Source organism: Brachyistius frenatus, unplaced genomic scaffold, assembly GCF_029030835.1.
Source record: "Brachyistius frenatus isolate BFR_SWC_R1_liver_20210118 unplaced genomic scaffold, ASM2903083v1 Contig_309, whole genome shotgun sequence".
NCBI lineage: Eukaryota > Metazoa > Chordata > Actinopteri > Embiotocidae > Brachyistius > Brachyistius frenatus.
The window spans coordinates 316,777-338,511 of NW_027210908.1; the positions used below are offsets into that span (position 1 = coordinate 316,777).

Consider the following 21,735-nt stretch of genomic DNA (forward strand, 5'->3'; position numbering starts at 1 on the left):
ATTAGTCAGGACCGCCTCTGTCTCTCCTAAATTGTGACTTCAAAAGATCCTTTTCTTTGAAGATTCCGCATTTATCTGACTGCGGTTTCAAGTATTCAAATCCTCACGTAACAAACAAATATTATGCGCAGGCGTGAAGGGACGAGGTGTTTGTTGACACGCCTCTAAAGAAAGATTGAAAGTGTGCTCCCGTAAGGCGGCGTGGATTGATTTTTGAGTCAGCGAAGTCAACCCCGACACCCCCGGCACAGCCGCACACTTAGTACGGACCTGTACGGTTGCTCGTGCGATGACGCTCCGGCGTTAACGCTTTATTTTTTTATCTCCAGTTTTTTTTTTTTTTTTTTCCTGCTCGCTCGTTTTCCCCCTCCGATGTAACACATAATTATTATTATTTTTTTTTAAAATTTTATTCCTGGACTATAAACCAGCTTGCTTTGTCATCTGAGTTTGGATACTAATGTCCGTTTTTGACGCTCCCTCGCTGTCTCCGCCGCACATAGATGTATTTGGTGCCTCTTGTTTCCTCCAGTAACCCATGTCTGTGTGCATCCCGCCTCCCTGCGCTCTCAATAGATGGTGCAAGTCAAAATGTCCAAATCGCCCGTAGACCCTCTGTCTGCTGTGGAAACCGGCTCCCAGTCGCACTATTTTCAGGTAAATCCTCTCACTTTCCTCCGCTGACTCTATCCTCACCGAGACAAGTGTTTGTGGAGGAAGACGGTTAGCTATCGTCTCCAATGCTACTTGTTGTTCCATCTGAGGCGTCGCGTTTTGGCAGCGAGCTACTTTCTTTTTATTTATTTTTTTTTTTAATTTTTTTTTTTTTTTTTTTTTACCCCTGTCTGTACTGAAACTGCAGATTGATGCTTGAGCCAAAAACTGTAGGCTCACATATTTAAAGCCTAAATAGACGCACACAAACAGGTTAACGCCTCCTTATGTCCATTTGCTGTTTTAGTCTGAACTCGCAGATCAGGCCTTTGTATCGGTGTTTTATTATTTATTTCAGTGATTTTTTTTTTTCTTTTCTTTTTTTCTGCTACGCTTCATGCCGGAAAACCAGCACACGCCAGTAAAATCGTGGGATTTTTTTTTTATGCAGGCTTTTGCAGGTCCATATGTGCAGACCGTGACTAAGTCACCTGTAGCCTCATTCTGAAACGCTTGCCCGGTTATATAGGCTGCTTCTCCGGGGCCCTTGCATTACTTCAATCATTAGTGCAGCCTGATGAATGCAGTCCTGAAATGTGGGGGTTTTGGCAAAAGTTGCCGCTAATTGTATTTCCTGATCTGATGCTCAGCAGCTTTTTTTTTTTTTACACTCAATTTCCTAAATGCAGGCTTTTAATTTGTTAAAATGACAAAAGACAAACCATGGAAAAATCAGCACTATCTATCTATATAACTGCCTGTCTGCCTGCCTTGTCTGTCTCTCTGTCTGCCTGTCTATCCATCTGTCTGCCTGTTGCCTCCAGAGCATCCCCTCCTCTTCCTTTTCCCTTTTCACCTGTGTGTCTTTCTTTCCTCCTCACAGCTGCCCAGGAAGTTGCCTAAACGCAAGAGCCGCTTCAAACGCTCAGATGGCAGCACGTCTTCTGACACAACATCCAGCTTCATCAAGCGGCAGGTAAAAAAAAAGAAAAGCTCTCTGTACGCATGGATACAGTATGTCCCAGTGCATTGCAGTCACTGGCCCATTATCGCATACCGATTTTCAGTGGGAGGAAAAAACTGTGGCTTCTATGGAAAATGTAGGTCATGTTGTGCTCTGAGGTCTGAATAAAGCTATTAGGGCTTGAAGTTTTTCATCAGAACGGATGTCTCTGCAGTGTTTGGTTGGCATCGGTGCAGCACCTAAATATTTTCCAGGTCCAAGCTATTGGTGGAGAGACTAAAATACGTTAATAAATGTGAATTTATTACCTTAATATCCAATTTATGACAGTTTCTGCTTTGCATTTTCATCCATAGTGCTGTCTCCTCAGTTGCAGACGTTGTTTTGCCCAGTAGAGAGCAGTAAAATGCTTGAAAGTGGAAAAATGTTACACCACAATCCCAACACAGCCCAGTTTTTTTTTTAATTAATGTTTTCAGGTCAGGCATGTGCGAAAGACTCAGATGGAGATTTGGTGTTATTTAAGATAATCTCTGTGACCAAAAAAAGGGGATTCTCCTCATGCTGTTACTGTTTTGAATCACAGCCTCTCATCCAGATCAGCTGATCTGATGGAGCATAATCAAGACAGTTGAATTTGACTTTCATGTGTTGCTTCTGAAGATGCATTTGATTTGATCCGGGTGTTGAGCTGGTTGTAGTTTTAGTGCAGCACAGGGGGGGGTAACACGGTCGTTGTAGAAATCAGGTTGTGAGGAGTCAAGAGGTTTCACCCTGCTACAGATGGACTGTACAGGCAGATCTCATCCCAAACCGTCAGATCCCCGAGGTTCACGAGCATCAATGCATCAAAGAGGGCAAGTCAGGAGCTGGGAAGGATTCAAATATCCCTTTTTGAAAGGAGACTGGTGTGCTATTGACAGAAAATACAGGGCTCTCTTAATTCCTGCAGGCTGCTTCAGTATCTTCGTAGGCTTGATTAATTAATCTAGAGCTGAATAGATTAGAATAGAGCACAGAATGGATACGAATAGACACGTAACGGGGTGGGAAATTGTCTTTGGCACATCTGGCAGTTCCTTTAAATTTTAACCACTCACATCACAAACAGTCACAATATGAAATAGTCAGACAGGAAACTAATTTGCAACTACAAAAATGCACATTAATAATGTGAAATATCATCAACAAAGAATTATGAAATGGTATATATTATTTGCTAATGTTGACATCGAATATGACTGTGTAACTGACATTGATATGACTTTTACAGTTTGTTTTACTATCGTACGTGCAAAAATAGTAAAAACATACCTGTCCGACGTTCTCAGGCACCTTTATGGCATCTTATGAGTTATTTTTTCCGACCGCCATTTCAAACCTCAAAGATCTTCAGTTCTCTGTGATCTATAACAGAGAAAAACAGAAAATCTGAGACACCGGGAATGCCTCATGCTTTTATGTGAAAAAAATAACCTACGCGATGAATCGGTTATCAAAATCGTAGCGGATCTCTTGACAATCAATTCCTTGACCAATGGGTTTAGCTCTAAATCAATATATTTATATTAACTTTCAATAAAGCCTAACCTCGAGAAGTCAGCGTGCTGACAGTGATTATCCAACGCATTCATCTTGGGATTCCTTTTCAAGTTATTCAACTAGATATGCTTTCTAATGACTAGTAGAACAATTCAAATATCAGAGCAGAGCTAAAATTATGTCAATTTATCATTTAGTCATTTGACTTAAAGATAATCAGCAACTGTTTTAATAATTGATTAAACATTTGAGTCATTTCTCAAACAGAAATGCTGAATAGATCCTTGTTCTTGCTTATTAATTGTACGTATTTTCTCACTTTTTAGTGTAATGATAGTAAACTGAATGCAAGTTTTGCAACAGCGAAACACATCAGTTTAGGCTTTGCAAACATTTATCTACATTTTTACAATTCCTCTAAAATTAATTTTCTCAAAATGTCCTTAAATGTGTCGGCCAAATTAAACAAATTGGCCAATTAGTCGTTAGTTGCGTCGCTACATCAACAGTTGCCTTTATATTTTATGTTTAATGGTTAATGCAGTTTATATTAAGAAAAAAGAAAGCTTTTTTTAGTGAATAAACGCAAACTAACATTCAAAACTGATGCATATTTTAATTCACCTGTCTTAGTGAAATAACATATAAACAGTGCAGAAACTTGTTTTAATCTACTGCAGCAAATGATTTGATTCATTGTCACTAATATTATCAAATTTCTGGTGACTTTTTTTCCTGATCAATAGATTGATTGTTAAGTCTATAATGTGTCAAAGAGTGGAAAACTCCCATTATAACTTCCCAAAGACCAAAGGGACCTCATTTAATTACTAGTTTTATCCAACTAACAGGTCAAAGCAAACAAATAAATATTTCACTTTCATATATGATACAAACAAGCAGCACATTCTCATGTTTGAGAAGCTAGAATTGGCGAATATTCGGTGAAGTCGTTGAAACACTTCATTAACCAGTTCATTAAAGTCTCATATTAAAATTCACTTATAAGGCTTTAAGGACTCTAGAGGCAGGAAACTCCTTTCTTACCAGAGCGATTGATCTGCAAACATGAGGCTCAAACATGATGAAAAATACCTCGATTTCATGCACAGCGCCATTAGCATGAAGGAATGTGGAGCCGTGTAACTGAGAGGCGTTAGTGACAAGAAGAAGAAGAAAAAAAAAGGGCTGAGCAGACATCTTCTTCAGGAGGGGACATTAGTTATCCTGATCGGAGGGCTTAATGACAACCTCCAGATTCCCCGAGAATATTGCACGGTTTAAAATATTCATGATGCTCATTTTGAAGGCCCCGGGCGGTGTGATGTGTGGGTTCAGCGTTCACACGAGCACCTTTGGTTTCTTTTCAATCATTACCTGCTCTCTGCAGGCACAACAGGCACCCCGCCTCCTCCTGCTCCCATCGGTGATATGACAAAGTGTTTTATGCAGAAGGAGTAAATTTCACAAACAGAGCGGATAGTTTCTTGCCTGTGATAGGGGTGGGGTGTCTATGGAGGAGCAGTGGAGTATGACTCATTTCTGCAGCAGGATACAATAAGCAGTATGGATGTATGTGTTATATGTAGGACAGGAGGCTTTGGAACTGGAGGAGAAATCTCGAGGGAGTGCACGATGATCACCACAGCAGTTTCTTCTGTTTTCGGCTCTGCATGCTGAATTGGGCTTTAGTGGAAATGAGTAAGGATGTGATGGAGATTCAATGAGGTAGTTTGATGAAGTGACGCAAAAGCTGCGTTGGTTGTTGTGATGTGATGAGGTGGGGTAAGAATAGAAAAGAAGGTGTTGCCGGTGTCTGCTCCAGTGCAGGTTGTCCCTGGTTGGGGATGGGACAGTGCAGTCTGTCTGCATACAGCATGTAGTGTATAGAGAGGGAGGGACCGGCAGCAGCACCATCATCACATTAACTGAGTAAGTACAAAAGACTCCCGACACAGTCAGAGTCTTCTTCTCCTCGTCCGTTACTCCTCTCCTCCCGTAGCATTTCCATCGTATCGTAGCCGCTTCACCTCTCTCTGTTTTCCTTTGTCTTCCTCCTTCACCTTGCTTCCCCTCTCCAGCGACGCTTTTCTTTCCCTCGTTCCTTCACCTCTTACTTTTTGATCGCCGCCAGCCCGTCTGCTCTCCTCACAGTTCTTCGCAGAGTCTTGTGATTGATCAGTTTGACATACAGTATGCCACGATCTTGACTTTGATATTGATGTATCCACAGACTGATTTATTGCATTGTGTTCCGGGGAGCACTGTGCATATGTAACTTGCTGACATTGAATTACGACCGCGCTGTTAATCGAACACTTTTTGAAATTGGATATTTGGCTGCTGGATTTCCAAATTGCCGGAGCTTGCGGTTTTTTTTTTTTTTTTTGTGCTCTGAGGGGAAAGGTCTTTCAGCCTCTTGAATAATATATTCTGCAGTTGTGCAAAATCTGCTTTCTGCAAGTGAAACCAGAGAAATTAGATTTTAGCATTAGAATGCACACCCTGCATTACAGTTTGCATCATTTTAGATGCACATGCACTGTTTTCGCAGTTTTAATCAATTTTTTTACAAATCATATAACCTCAACATTACTGTGAGCAAGATTTAAGTCAGTTGTGGTTTTCCTGCTGTCCAGGTAGCCATTGTTTTTGGCTGTGCTGGCGGCGCAGTTCCAGGGATGGATGCCTGTTTGTTGATTTTTTTTGGGTATATCTCACCAACATTCAGATGGGTTGCTGTGAAATTTTGTACAGACTTTCATGATCCCCAGAGTGTGAACTGTTTTAATTCTGGTGATCATGTGGCTGTTAACTTAGTGTCATCATCAGGTCAAACTTTCAGCTCGTTCAATACTTTGATTGATCGCCAAATAACTGCAAAAGTAAAGACATTTCCATCCCATGATGAGCATGAGCATCCATAGCATGTACACATATAGCTCAACGCAGTGCCTAAAGGCGCCACTATACTTCAAAAGAGGACAGGTGGGCAATACTACTACAAACATATTATCTCCATATTTAAATATTATTGTGTCTCCCCCTCTCTATGATGAGTAGCTTTTCACCTCAACTTTGAGTACAGCTGGTCGGATCAGCAGAAACACTTTGTCTCAAATATAATCCAAATTTAAGTCTGGTTTTACAGAACAGCTCACATGGCTGCAGATTATCAGTGTTGTTTGTTATTGTATCAGATAATACAAATCAACTTGCACAGACTTGACACTCATTCACAAGTGAACACCTGCTGTGCTGCTGGCATGCGATAACAACTGAACCACGCTCAGCTTTCACGTAGCTCATCGTGGTCTGACATGTCTAAAGATGTCATTTAGTTATTAGGATGTTCGACTTTTTCCTTTATTCTGAAGTATTTTTCCACCGGACTGGATGACTGGTCCTTTGTTTTTTATGGTCAGACTAAAAAGTCAGTGTTTTTTTCATGTTGATGCTTGTCAGTGTTGTAAGGAGAGCGCACAGGTTGTTGGTTCACTGATATTGTTGTTCTATTATCCTTTACATTTTTATAATAACACTTGAATTATATTGACGTTTGACATTGCTGCTGTCGATAGAAACAAAAAGGAAAAACAGCTGAAAAGCTTTTTTTTTTTTACTATCTAGTCAGTAACTTTGTGTATGATTTTTGATGTACTTTAATCTGGTATAACTTAACTTAAAGTGTCAATAATCAATATTTACAGTGTATTGAATTACAATGTGAAAGGACTCACTCACAGTGAAGAACCCACAGAGATTTATCACCAAAGTCTGTAGCTTTACAGAGCCCTTCATGCCTCTTTCAGCTCATTGTTTTGGTTTTCCGGCCCCAAACTTTGCTCCCATTGTTTCCAAACAAATATGTAATTAATCTTTACGCTCCCTTTAGGAACCAAATGGCAGCTAGACAAAGTTAGTGACTGGCTGCTGAACATGAAGGAACATTGAGTACAGTTATTAATGGACTTGGATCCATCTAGTGGACACAAACATCACATCAACTTTATGAGGTGATCAATAATTAAACAAACGTGTTAACATCAGAAAATATCAACTGTTTTGTTGTGTAGTGATATCTTTGTTTGTTTGCTTCAATTCTAAATTAATGAGTGTTTCTTTAAAGTTGCTCTTTTGCATGTTATCCACAATACCACAGCTAAGCAGTTCATTATCCTGCGACTTAAAAGAGTCAGTAGTGAAGAAATCTCTACACGTCTTATCAAATCACCAAAGAACAGAAGAATGTTTTCGTAAAATCCTAATCAAATTAGTGTAGAAATACTCTGTTGCTCGGTCCCCAGACTGTAGGATGACTTGGCCCTCTGAGGACTCGACTAGCTGGATGACACACTTCCCCGTTGGCCCCTCCCTGTGGAGCTGAGGCCATCAGTGTTGCAGTGTGTGAAGAATAATCACAGAAGCAGAGTAGGAAGGAACTAGAGTTAAATTTAGCTCACAGCCGGAGACATTAGCAATAATACAAAAACAACAACAACAACAACAAAAAACAAGGCATCCCTCGAAAAGATGATAAAGATGCACTTCACATTGTCCCACTCTGCAATGCAGCTAAGCATCGCCAAGAAAACATGCTGTTTCCTGTTGAGTTATGTTGGTGGTAATGATGCTTTTTGGAGCATTTAACAGGTGGCCGGGTCAGAGAGTGTGCAGGAGGGGTCCATGGTGTCATGTCCAAACATTAACAATGAACAGCAGCCACTCTCTGTGTTCTAACATCATTAAGCAGCGCTCTGACATAACGCCTTTCCTCTGCGCCCACCACCACATTTATTCCGCTTTCATGTCTGTGTGCGTTTCCGAGCGTTCCCAGCGAAGACAGGGAAGCTGTTAAGAGAAAATTCAGATTCATGTCTTTATCAGGCTCTAGCGCCGTGCTCCTAATCAGCCAGGTATGCAACTCTCTCTGCTATCTGTGTGTCTCCGTCTCATGTGGTGTCATGGTCCTTTTCCTCCCTCCCCTCCGCCGTGTTTCCCCATCTTTTCTTCTATCTGCGGTAAGGCTAGATATGTAGGTCTCACTCCAGTCCTCCACAGCATTTTATCCTGCTCTAATCTCGTCGTCCCCTTGAGATAGCCTCGCTTTATCGTCGTATGAACCTCTCTCGTCTCACACCGACCGTCCGTCAGTCACTCATAAACATCCTTCTCCTTTCAGTATATCTTGTCAACAATATTCGCCCCCTTTTCTCTCCCCTCTCTCTCTCTCTCTCTGTCTCTCCCTCTCTCTCTCTCTCTCTCTCTCTCGTTTCTACCCGTTCTTCTTCACCCTCCTTTTTCTCTGTCTCTGGCACTGGTGCAGTGTTGCCTTGCAGAGCTTGTGAGTGCGAGAAATCAGATGTAGTTATCTAACATAGACACCACCACACCAAAAAAAGAAACGAGGAGAGGTGTTCGCTTGCAGTCGTACCGTAGATAATAATTTACTTTGGATTATCTGCATGCGTCCTGAAGTGCAGGGAAAGCAGAGGTGTTGGTTGGTCTTCGTGTCTGGGCACTTTTTTTTTTGGTGTATTTTGCGCCTGAACTTCCTTTTATTGTGCTGTTGCTAATTGGTTCTCCAGAGGATCCGTTTGTATATGCTGGCAAGATGGATGACCAGGACTAAGTCGCTGCACTCTGGAGGAGAGGAAAAGCAAAGTGAAAACTGTATTATATGCTGTTTTTGTTTATTTTTTTAACATTTTTCTTTATTTACAAGAATACGGTAGATTGATTCAGGGTTGACTACTGCAGTTACCCGTGAGACGTTTATCTGAGCATTTTCCTGTCTGACTTGTCCTTCACACTTTATTTTCTGTCATTATCTTTTTATGTCTTTCTTCCTCTCCTCTCTTGTTTGTCTCGTCTGACGTGGTTTTGTTTTTGCTGCAGCAGTTCTTCACTGACAGATTCAGGACCGAGTTCCTTCACAGAAGCCAAGTGGGCACCAAATATAGGAGCGCTCACATACGCGCATTGACACACACACACACGCACGCGCGCGCGCACGCACACACACACACACACACACACACACGCACGCACGCACGCACACACACACACACACACGCAAAGTACCCAAACTGCATCAGGAACACCTTCATGCTCTTCTCCATTTTATGTTTTTGTCTTCGGAAACCAGCATCATGGTCTCTGTCTGAATTTCGCACCTTATATGCAGGCTGTAACAGTTATTTTCATTATCGATTGAACTTTTAATTTCTTCGAGGGGCTCCGGTGTTATTTTGAAATGGCTTGTTTTTCCTCTACTAACAATGCAAAACCCAAATATAGTTTCCTATAAGAAAAAGAAGTAATTTCTTTTTACTTGACGAAAGATTTAAATGATGACAAACAGTTAATTGATTAATGGACAAATTTTTTTTCAGCGCTACAGTTTATAATACAGACATTTAAGAAACTAATCACAAGTTACAGGTTCTGAATAATAATAATAATAATAAAAAAAACAGCACCTATGGAATGATTTTCACTATTTTTGTTGTGTAAAATGTCTCTTTGTTTGCTTTATCTGTGGCTCTCAGCATAATGTGCTAGCCATCACTGGGATGTGTCCTTAAACTGCTTACAATGAAAAATGATAACCAGCGTATATTTTGCTAATGAGGAGATGTCCTTGGAGAATAAACAGGGGAATGAAGGATGTATATGTGCTGCACTGTGGGGGATGATGGAATGGATTGGGGCCAAGCAGGAGAGAAGAGGAAGCATTTTTCTCCTTTGTGCTATATTTGGTCTATCAGAAGATGGCTGGTGTGGGAGAGCAATGCATTGTGTTGTGGATACACACAGGCTCACACATGAATGTGTTCATGAATACAGACACATATTTGCATGCACACCTGCAACACAAACAGACTGCAGAACGGAAAAAACAAGATGAAAGCAGACGTACAAACGGAAACGGCGCATCTATGTTTGTATAACCTCACGGTCGTATGCCTAATTAATGTCAGCAAGACCAGATGATCTTCATGCAAGGGATGAAATTACGAGTTACGGTATGACACATTTTAATACGACTCTCTCCTGACAGGGTTCGGCTGATTCGTACACCAGTAGACCGTCGGATTCAGACCTGTCAGCAGAGGAGGACCGCGAGGCGTATCGGCGTGAAGCCGAGCGCCAGGCACAACAGCAGCTGGACAGAGCTAAGGTACGCCATACAGTCATGTGTACTGCCACACTGTGTCATGTTTTAACTGTTTTGTGAGGTAATAAATGCAATCGATTTGTGACTGCCCCAGAAGAACATCCATATTGTCCCAACTACCTGTGGATGTTTTTACCACGAACTCTAAAAATACAGTCGTCGTGTGCCGGTCAACGAAAAGTTTACAAAAATGACACTTTGCAACCAACTCTAATGGTGTTTTAACAGACGTCAGACTTCCCTGTTCTGCGTTGTTATCAAGCCGCTCCTGCAGGAAACTTTGGAGAAAAAAAAAAATCAGAGAAAGCCTCTGCACCGTGAGATATATTTGACTTCAGTAAACCTGCAGTAAATCTCGTGTCTAAGTGACTTTCTGAGCTTCTTATCGAGCGGCCACCGCTGAAGAAAGAGCGATCTGCCTTCAGATGGTGAGCCGCCTCGCTACATATCTCCTGCTAGCTTTGGACCTTGTTCACCGGCCAAAATGGCACTTTGACAGCATTAGGTTGTGGATAGTACATGGGATCGGTTTGGTATCACTTCTGTCTAGGCTCTAGACAAGCTGAGTCAACACTTAAAGGTGGTCAGAGAGAATCGTCACGATCACTGTGTCACCACGCTTGCGACACAGGACATCCTGTACAAACCCGCCATCGTCAACTTGCCAAGCTACAACAGTGGTTGCAATTTTTTGCAATTACTGGACAACTGGAGAAATGACAACCTGCAAAACCACACTGTGGTCAGCGGAGGAGGTGCAGACGTCCCTCTTGTTTGTTCTTCTGGAACAACTCTGATCTCCTTGCTGTGACAAACAGCCATAGACTGAGAATATAAAGCAGCATCTCCTGCACATCCTTCATTGTTTATCTGTTGGTCGCGCTGAAAAACACGTCACGTTGAGGACGTATTGGCTGCAGAGGAAAATAAAATCCAGAAGAGTACTTAGTACCAAAAGCGAGGAGAGTCAAGAAAAGTAGAGCCAGTGGAAAAGGGGCTTAAGTTAACTGACCGATATTACACATGAGATTTGGTCCAAACCGTGGAAATCAGTTAGGAGCCCCAAGTTCACGCTGAAAAACACAGACATCCACGCAGACTACTTCGTCCCGAGATCAGAAGTCTGACATTCAGCCAACTTTCAAAGTCTGACGCTGCGAGGTGAATTTATCTGTTCAGAAAAATAAGAAAACTCTTCATCTGTCGGAGGGAGCACAGCTCTTGATTCCAACGTCTGTGTAAACCTGTTCAGTTACGCTCTGACACTGTCTCTGGGGGGCTTGTGGGTAATCCAAATTATGACCATGACACAATTATGTAACCAATTTACACGTCATCAGATCCAAACCATCTTCCTCTCCTGTCCGTGCTATGTGATTGGCTGCTGCCACATTGAACTACCAGGAAGTAAACAAGCCAAAAGTCCAAGTGAAGTCACAAGTCACCTGTTTCAGAACTCAAATCCAAACTCTGGTTTAAGCTACAGTCTTCCTCAGACAAGCATTCATGTCGTTGTTCTTTGTTGTTTCCGCAGTCTAAAGGTGTCGCGTTTGCAGTAAAGACGAACGTGAGTTACTGTGGAGCTCTCGATGAGGACTGTCCCGTCCAAGGAGCTGCAGTCAATTTTGATGCCAAAGACTTCCTGCACATCAAAGAAGTGAGCGATTCTGTGTTGTAAATGGTGATGAACCCTCTCCACTACACTCAAACAGGATAGGTATATGTAACATGGTGCTGTCGTACTGACTTTAACAGAAGTACAACAATGACTGGTGGATCGGCCGGCTAGTAAAAGAGGGGGCGGACATCTCGTTCATCCCCAGCCCTCTACGACTGGAGGCAATGAGACTCAAACAGGAGCAGAAACAGAGGTCAGCTCAGTTTGGGTAACGAGCTTCTCACAGCATTGCTTCAGCTATGTGAATGTGAAAAGTGTGATAATTCAGTGCGTTGTTGTCATTACAGGAAAACGGGAGGTAACTCCTCGAGTTTAGGCGACATGGTGACAGGGAGCTGGAGGACCACACCGCCATCTGCAGGTGAATGTAAGTATTACAAACCTGCCTCTGGGGCTGGAATAGAAACCAGCTTCTGCTGCCCACTGTGCCTTTCCTTGATTGATTGTTGTTTTGTTTTTTTTCTTCTTGTTTTCACAAGCTAAACAGAAGCAAAAACAGGTAGGTTTTGACACTTTATGATGACAGATTTTGCTAATAATACATTCCTTTTCACTTCTAACTTTAAGCAACATTGTCAGGATGATGAATTCCTACAAAAAAAAGGCCATTGAAGGTATCAAAAACATGAAATAAAAGGGGGACTTAATTGTTACATTGTTTTTTTTATGGAGTTATTATGTAATGTTATTATTATAACTAGCTACGGCAGCTAGGAAGCTCATCACCTTTCAAGGGCAAGTGTCAATTCTAGCAAAATCTGGATTATTTATTATATAAATATATAAAGTTATTTATTTTTTAATTGGTTGATCTATAGCTTTTCTGCATAATAAACTATATTACTAGGATATATTGTTATACACAGCTGGAAAGTACAGACAAAAATGTGACTAAATGCCATTAAATTAACGTACCTAACAAATTATTGTAGGCCTTTTTGTTCCTGCTTGGTTTTCTGTCATTTTTTTTCACCATTATACACGTGAAAAAAAGGTATTATTTGATAGTGTTTTTTTTTGTTTTTTATCTGTTCACATCAAACAAACCCAAACCTCATGACTTCTAACCTCTGTTCTCTCTGTTCTTTCCTTTGCCGTCGTCCTCCCCTATTTCTGGCAGGAACATGTCCCTCCCTACGACGTGGTGCCCTCTATGAGGCCGGTGGTCCTCGTGGGACCATCGCTGAAGGGCTATGAGGTCAGCCTCTCCCCATTTCACCTCCAGCAGACAGAACGACTGCCTGACTCGGCACTATTTGCTCTGTTAAACTGCTCCCGCACTGCTGCATTCACTGTTGGGCGAACATCTGAGTATATCCTTCCAGTCAGATTCAACTTTATTGGCCCCGTATGTTTCAACAGAAAGTTTCATCTGGAATCAAGCGTTTCAATTAGATCCCAATAAAATTAATGACATCGACGGAAACAACAAAGCCTCATGTTGTAGGTTGCTACGGCAACACAGAAACATGGCACAGTTAAAAGGTAACACAAGGATACTCAAAGCCATGAACTGTAATTGTACAGGATACACTGAACAACCAGGACTGAAAACTCAACAGAGCAACTTCACAGAGTTCAAGCCAACACGAAAACAAAAGATAAATATGTTTATCAACTGCCAAAAACTGAGTATCAATAACCTGAACATCAACACAGGTCCACTTTACATCCCTAAAAGTGACAGTAAAAGTGTCTGAGAGACATCAAGTATTCAGACTACTTCACTTTTTGCACACATTATTGTGTCAATGATTTCACTTTTAAAGAATAAAATTTGCCTGTAGATATTTTAACTATTGAACAACAACACTGAGTTTAGCAGATTTTTATAGTAATAATGTCTAATTGTGTATAACCATCAAATAAATATTGCTGGAACAATGTAAATGACTTTACGTACTATTGTAGGTGGTTGTGGTCAGAACATACGTGTAGAGCTGCGTAGTAATGAGTTTCAGTCACATGTAAATTGTACTTGTATTGATTTTAAGGCAGCGTACTTCTTCCTCTTGAGTTCTTTTTGGGATAAAATTTGATAGCGGACTGTTACATTTCACCTGCATTAATCATTCGTTATTGAAGACTGATGTAGCCTAAACTCATTATGGATGTTTCGCAATCACCCCAGAAGTTGCAGGAATTTTGTCTTGTAACATACAGTGTGTAACTGATGATCTACTACCGACTACTATTAGAAAATAATCAGTAACATAATCTCATCAAAACAACAACTACAAACACATGTATATTTTATATTATATTTTATATATTTTATTGGTCTTTTGTTTTTTTTTTCTTTTTGCCCAGGTGACAGACATGATGCAGAAAGCTCTTTTTGACTTTCTGAAACACCGATTTGAAGGAAGGTCAGTAAAGTGGAGAGATTACCGAATAGATTGTTGAAAGTCAGGCCTTTAATAAATCTGGCCCAAAAGTTTCACAGCTCATTTTTCCTCTCAGTGTTTTATGACTCTGTTTGCAGAATCTCAATCACCCGTGTAACTGCCGACCTGTCCTTAGCCAAGAGATCTGTCCTCAACAAAAGACCCATAATGGAGAGATCCAACACCCGCTCCAGCTTAGGTAACTGTGCATGAAACCCCCACAGGTCTTTGTTCTCAAGAGGGAATAATTTATAAAAAAATGTGTCGTCTGTGTGCAGCGGAGGTTCAGAGTGAGATTGAGAGGATATTTGAGCTCGCCAAAACCCTGCAGCTGGTGGTTCTGGACGCAGACACCATCAACCATCCCACACAGCTCGCCAAAACCTCCCTCGCTCCCATCATTGTATACGTCAAAGTTTCCTCACCAAAGGTACACCTCGCTCCGAAACATTGGATTCAGACTGCATTACTGCCTTTGATCTAAGACGCCATGTTTTTCTTTGTCCCAGGTGCTCCAGAGGCTGGTCAAATCCAGGGGGAAGTCTCAGAGCAAGCACCTGAATGTGCAGATGATGGCTGCAGATAAACTCTCTCAGTGCCCCCCTGTGAGTGTTATGATGTGTTTTATATGATCACATTGTCTTAATAAGGTGGGGGAAAAAAAGAAGCAAATCTTTGATCATAAACTTAAATGGGTTAAAAAAAAAAAAAAAGAAAGGAGAAAAAAAAGGGGGGGGGGTGGGTTATGAAATGCTGTAAAGGCGCTTAAGGCTCAGCAAGGAGGACCAATGACGGGGAGTCTGATATAGATTAGGATTTACTGCTGTTTTTCTGGCTGATATGATCTTGTGTTAGATATTATGATCCCTTACACATATCCGTGATAAAAACAAATTTGCTTTTGTAGATGTATTTGCCATTAACATGGTTCACTGTCAGTTCTACATCTTTCCAGTGACACATTATTCTGAATGTCAACTATCTTTGAACATGTTTTGAATTATTAGTCGTGCCGAGTCCGATTTAGAGGATATCCTCATAATATTTAGTAAACAATGATCTAAATCTGCTATTGAGAACTGCAGGTGTAGATGAGGCCTGATATATCTTATTCCTTCACCATCAGAGAGACGTACTTTGGCACAGAGTGACATGTTGTTGAACTGTAGTTTATTTTGGGTTGAACCCACATAGATGAACCAGGGTCGCAACTAACAATTACTTTTATTATGAGTTAATCCTTAAGATTGTTTTGTTCTATAAAATGTCAGAAGGAGGTGGACAATAGTTGTTGTGATTTCCTTTCAATTTGAGCAACAATCCAAAAGTCTAATGAATCTCTGCTAAGATGTCAAATATGATGACGAAAAGGAGAAATTGTCTAGCTGAAGTTGCTGCAACCACAGCATGATTTTTCTTTGAATAGTGACTTAAAGGACTAATTGATTCATTAATTAATCACTTGCGCTTTACATTACACGAGCTTTAAAACTTGTTCATTTGTTTTTCTTGTTCACTCGCAGGATATGTTTGATGTCATTTTGGATGAGAACCAGCTGGAAGACGCTTGCGAGCATTTGGCCGAATACCTGGAGGTCTACTGGCGTGCCACTCACCTCCCAGGCAACACCCCTCTCAATCCCTTACTGGAGCAGAGTCTGATGACCCCGCCTTCTGCCCTCTCGAGCCTACAGGTAAGTTTGTCTTGTTTGAAAAGCAGGAGAGCATGAAGATACGCTTTGAATACTGTTCTAAGGCTCTTAAGTAGGAATCTTGTTTTGAACACGTTGTATGTTGTCACTGTCTTTACCAGCTCTTCCCATCTCAGACTCTCACTCCTGTGTTTTGATTTGTCTCCAGTTGTCTTGTGTGTCCTCTCACTCATTCATGCTTAACATTTTTGCAGTTTTCTGAAACACAGGAATTAATTGAATGATCGCTTACAAAACGGGGTGAGTAGTAGGGTTTATATAATATGTATATGTATATATGTATATATATATATATATATATATATATATATTTGCACTCTCCCCTCTTACACACCTCCCGAACACGACACAGCGGCTGAGACAGTGAATGAACAGCATTTCATTCATTCTAATCTAACCTCAGAAAAGATAAAAGACGGCGTGGTTTTTTTCTTTCCCTCATTGCATCCTGCCTCCTCTCCTTTACTTTGATGGTCTCAGGTGAATCGCCGCTCCACAAGCTTTTTGGGAGAAAATTCACAAAGCAGTTACGCGCCGTCTTCATTTTAGCATCATAATTGAGACGCAACGTTTGCGGGAAATATCAAAGATTTCTTCCTTTACTTTCTATTTTCTATCAGAGCTCTTCCAAGCATGCTTTGTGAATGCTGTCCCTTCTCACAGCGGCACATAATGCTAACTTGAATGATGCTAATTAAAGGCAAATGATGCTGAAACAAACGGTACACCTGAACTAAATGTAAATCTACACAATAAACCGAGACCATAACGTTAACGCAACCTTTTCTGTCTGAGAGTAACCCCCTGACCATCCATTCAACTGTTTCACTTGTATTTCTTTTGTTCTGTGTCTCTCGTTGTTACATTAAATACACACAGACAACACAAAGGACTTTGTAGAAACACTGCTGCACTTCTTGCATGCCAATTATTAACATTGTCAGCCCTTTAATATTGCCCAGCTCTGTCTGATTTATGATACTTGCCTTTAGATTACGACCGCCGCTCCTTATGTCAAACGCAGGTGGAGTCAGAGCCGGTTCTGACTAATCAGGTGACCAGGGCCAGATTTGAGCTGGTGCCCCCTTTTCATCACTCCACCGGTCATTGTGCTCACGGAGAAGTTGTCTGCCGGCGGCCCAGGATTTGTAGGAATGCAATGAAAATATTTCAAAAGCATACCTGAAGAGAGAAGAGGAATGTATGTAAACCTGGGGTGTTAAATTATACCAGAGGTTACCGAACTATTTAGACAGCGTACCACTATACACCAAACCAAATTTCTTAAGTACCACTTTCCAATGCAGACAGCAACAGTTTGTGCTGTTTTATTTCATAATCAGAGCACCAACAACAATCCTTCAAACTCAGCCTCTGGGAGGTGCCCGGAAAAAACAGCTGTTTGCAGCCTGCAGCTTTTCTCTCATCACCGTTTTTAGGCACATTTTATTTCTAAAACACGTTAAATGATTATGTTGAAGGTTGTTCCCCAAAACACCTGAATAGTCTTGGTTTCCCTAATGAATTTCAGATGAGAGTAACTGACATTAACTTCAGCTATTTTATAATTAGCAAACCTTACTATAGTCTAAAGTAAGCCAGTAACACGTTGCTCCAACAATAAAATCTATGCAGTAGATAAATATTGATTTATTACATGACCTCTTTTTCCCGGTTTTCCTCCTCTTCTCTTCTTTATCCTCTCGGCATCAGAGGGTTTTGGTCTTTTTGACATCATATGTACAGTAAATGTCTAATTGGCTACTGATTTTATGGGGGAGTGATGCTGCGGGCAACGGTTACGTTGTTTTTGGCTTTATTTGTAATCTTTCGACATAATAGCATTAAAATAAATAAATAAAAAATCAAATTTAAAAAGTTAAGCAAATGCATTACCTTTCTTGTGATAGAAGTTAGCTGCCGTGCGCAGATTCACAAAACCTTAGTGGGAGATGCTGGAAAAACATCAGTAAAATTGCAGAATCGTAGCTCTGGTTGGCCAATAACATTAAATAAGATGTGAAAGATGTGATTCCTTTTTTAAATTTCCAGATTTATCACTGAATCCTGATTTACAGCTGACAAATGTTACTAATTGACACCGTAAGTGATATTTTTGTTCCAGTGTCATGGTGGCAGCCATAAAAACTTAAAGAGGACAGGTTCAGTTATTTTCAGCTGTGTTTTAAGAATCAGTAGTCTAGTAAACGTATCATAGTTTGCTGTAATTGTTCCTCCTTGTTGTACCAGCTGTGAAGAGATCCACTTTTAATGTGATTTCAGGGTAAGCGAGGCGTCATAGAATCCACAGTCCTTGTTAAAAAAAAAAAAACAATAAAATTGAGGATTAAAATGAAGTCTCTATGTAACTAACTCAACTGCAGCTCAGCACAGAAGATGCCCACTCGATCTTATTTCTTTATGAACTTCATCATCTTCAGATAGTTTTGAATGCAGGACGAGGACAGTGCGTTAATGTGGACCATCTCTTCCATTGGTGATCTCTTTGAGTGTCCAGTGTGGACGGGAGAAAAACAATTGCAGCAGCCAATAACTTTTTCAGAGCGGGCATGCGAGTGTTGTTGTTTTAAAGAATAATTCTGGCATATTTGCCATTAATGTGACTGTTGTGGCTCTGTGGGTCATGTTAACTGCACTCATCACCTCCATGGCAGAGATTCAGGGAAACGACGAAAGCCCACAAAACAAAGTAAATCCAAGTGAATATGTGCGTTTCCTGCAGCTTGACTGAAACACTAAACTTTAACATTTTACGAACTGAATTAGGGACAACTTAAAGGCTTATTCCCCCTTGCACACCGCCTCCTTTACGCTACATATGCTGTTTTGTGCGACTCCTTGTTTCTCCAGACTCTTTACAACAAAAGTGAAGAGTGCAAAGTTTGCACGACCTGGAGAGCCACAACAGCCGGGTTAATGGGAATTACACCAGGTTGAAATACACTGAAATGATCCTTTAAGACGCACTTGAGCGTTTCCTTCAGAGTCCTTCTTGATGTGGTGTTTGCGTTATTTTGTCCACCCTTTGTGTGTTTTCTGTCCAAGAGAAGTCACCAGAAAAGTGTGACGCTCCTTGAGACGCTGCCTGGGCTTCAGAGCTTATTTTGACTCTCTTCTTTTCTTTTCTTTTTTCCCTCCATGACTACTCGACTCCTGCAGAACAAGAACCAGCCGCAGCCTCGTGAGGCGGTGGGCTTGGAGGGTGACGAGGAGGAGGAGGAGGAGGAGGAGGCCGGCGAGGAGGTCCACTCCCCCTTGGAGCAGGACAGTCTTATGCCATCTGACGAGGCCAGCGACTCCCTGTCTCGTGGCCGGAGGGGAAGCCCGTGTCACAGGGAGGGTGAGGAGAACGAAGTGGAGGAGGAGAACGAAGTGGAGGAGGAGGAGGAAGAAGAGGAGGAGGATGAGTACGCCTCCCCCTGCCATGCTCGCACATACAGGGACATGTACCCCCCTCACCGTGGGCACACAGGCAGCGCCCACAGTGCCAACGGGCACGAGTCACAGGACAGGCTGCTCCAGCGCGAAGCTCAGCAAGGCCACAACCAGAGGAACAACCGCCAGCGCAGCCGCCCCTGGCCCCGAGACACCTACTGAAACAAGCCCCCCCCCGGCCTCCAGATCGACATCGAGGTCCCCCCCGAGCCCACCGACTGTCGCACAGTCCCAAATGATTGAGATATATATATATATATATATATATAATTTTTTTTTTAACTTTCCCAGAAACAGCTCCAAACTTTAACTACCAATCCAAAACAAACGGATGCCCAGTTTATGAACCAATAATTTAATCCCAATCTTCCAGTCTATGTAAACCGAGGGGATTAGCGACCTCTCCGGGGTCTCCTCATTCAGATTAAAGTCAACAGGGCTACTCACCTCTGCAATGGAAAGGTTTCAGGCTACCAGCTGTACGCAAACTCAAACTTTAGCTGCTTTGCCGAAGGTTTCTCTATTGTAGGATGTCTCAATATACTGGCCTTAAAATTCCTAAGACTTTTAACTATCTTTACTATTGCATGTATAATTATTTTAAGACTATTTGCACATTAAACGTCAGAACAGGAAGTGAATGATCTTTACGGATAAACTAATGTAGGAATGTCTTCTGTTGAATCCATTTATGGGAAATAGTACTGCATTTAATTACAATGTATATACTGAATGGGCACCTGGTTTTTGTTTCATTGCTACTTTATTTATTTGATTTCGTTTGATATTGACTTGTTTGTTGCCGTCCATGTGTTCAAGTGAATGGCATTTGGAAGACGAGCTCTCTAATCAGTCACTATTTTAAGCAATGAGTATAAAGCTGCAGTACAGCGTCAGCGTCACCTACTGGGCATCACTCGTCTTTGCTGTTGCACAATCACTCTTAAAAAAAAAATAAATAAATAAATAAATAAAAAATAAAAAGTCTTAACAACGGGCACGGAGAATGTAAACACAACCGAGAAAGGGAATGTTTTAAATCTTTCAAAAAAAAAGAAAAGAAAAAAGGACGGGATTATTTGCCAAAACGCTCGTTTACATCAAGTCATTCACATATATCAAGCACACGCTGCACAGCTGCAGCTCCTCTTCGGATCCAGGCTTCAGAGAATGTTAAGCTCGCATGCCTTTTTGCACCTCCGACACAAACCCATCGCCCCATAATTCGATTGTAGCACGTTACTGATTGTAGCATCCACAGTTTCTACTCTGATCTCATCCCTCGTGTGTCTATTACAAAAAAAAAACAACAACAACAAAAAAAAACGTCACGTGGCGTTTGCGTACTGCAGTTTTACAGCTGGTTCTCAACCCAGGCGGATCCTCAGGTGTAAGCCCCTCCCACTCATCGTGCTCAGCTCCGTGCAACCGAAAGGACTCGTAGCACCCGGTGAGCCGATGACGAGCTGGACGTGTCACAGCCGGGGTTTTTGTTTTGTTTTGTTTTGTTTTTTGAAGGGAAAACACCGGTTTACTGCTTCCATGTCTCACAGGTATCTCTATCTAGTGTTCTGTATATTTTGAAGAGGAAAAAAAAAACATAATACAAAAAAAACAAAAATCAGCATGATTGGGGAAAAAAAAAAAAAAAAAAAGGAGAAAAAAAAAATCTATGCAAGTGTTGCATGAAATCTGATTGTTTCTTTTTACGGTTAAGTATTTTAGCAATGCATTGATTCTGACTCCTCGTCGTCTTGTAGTGATAGTCTTGTCTTTGGGGCTACTCACTCCTCGCACCACTAACAAACACAATTATTACTACAAACCTGAAGTTTAGTTCTCCACGCCCCCCCCCCCCCCTCCGCCCCGCCCCCCGACACCGGGGACATTCTTCCACAAGATTACTGGTCGACGCACTTTTAAAGCTCACTTTAAAAAAAAAGTTGTCCCAGATCAGACCTCCGATTTTGTTTAATTTGTGATTAAAAAAAAAAAAGGAACGAGTGAAGTATCAAAGCCCCGCATGTCTTAGTTCACCAATTAGCTACTTTCATTATATTTTGGCAGACTATGTTTTTCAAAGCGGACCAATTTAGCAACTGATAAAAGCAGTTGAGGTTTTTCAATTTATGAAGCACAATTTTTACAAGGGTTATAATTTA

General features: G+C 41.3%; 1 protein-coding gene across 4 annotated transcripts; it reads left to right on the top strand.

The window, feature by feature from the left end:
* Window positions 1–195: 195 nt before the first annotated feature.
* On the top strand, window positions 196–21,573 carry cacnb3a (calcium channel, voltage-dependent, beta 3a). 4 transcript variants are annotated; one of them, XM_069722948.1, is made up of 14 exons: window positions 196–657; window positions 1,538–1,630; window positions 10,224–10,343; window positions 11,875–11,997; window positions 12,096–12,211; window positions 12,306–12,385; window positions 12,498–12,517; window positions 13,139–13,216; window positions 14,329–14,387; window positions 14,504–14,604; window positions 14,684–14,835; window positions 14,915–15,010; window positions 15,929–16,099; window positions 19,298–21,573. In XM_069722948.1, exons 1-14 carry the CDS (start codon window positions 577–579, stop codon window positions 19,733–19,735), a joined length of 1,728 nt encoding a protein of 575 aa, XP_069579049.1. In that variant the 5' UTR covers window positions 196–576; the 3' UTR covers window positions 19,736–21,573. The 4 variants fall into 4 exon arrangements, with proteins under 4 accessions (XP_069579049.1, XP_069579051.1, XP_069579050.1 ...); XM_069722950.1 differs by lacking the exon at window positions 19,298–21,573 and adding an exon at window positions 16,312–16,357; XM_069722949.1 differs by lacking the exons at window positions 196–657; window positions 1,538–1,630 and adding an exon at window positions 8,010–8,076.
* The last annotated feature ends 162 nt before the right edge of the window (window positions 21,574–21,735 follow it).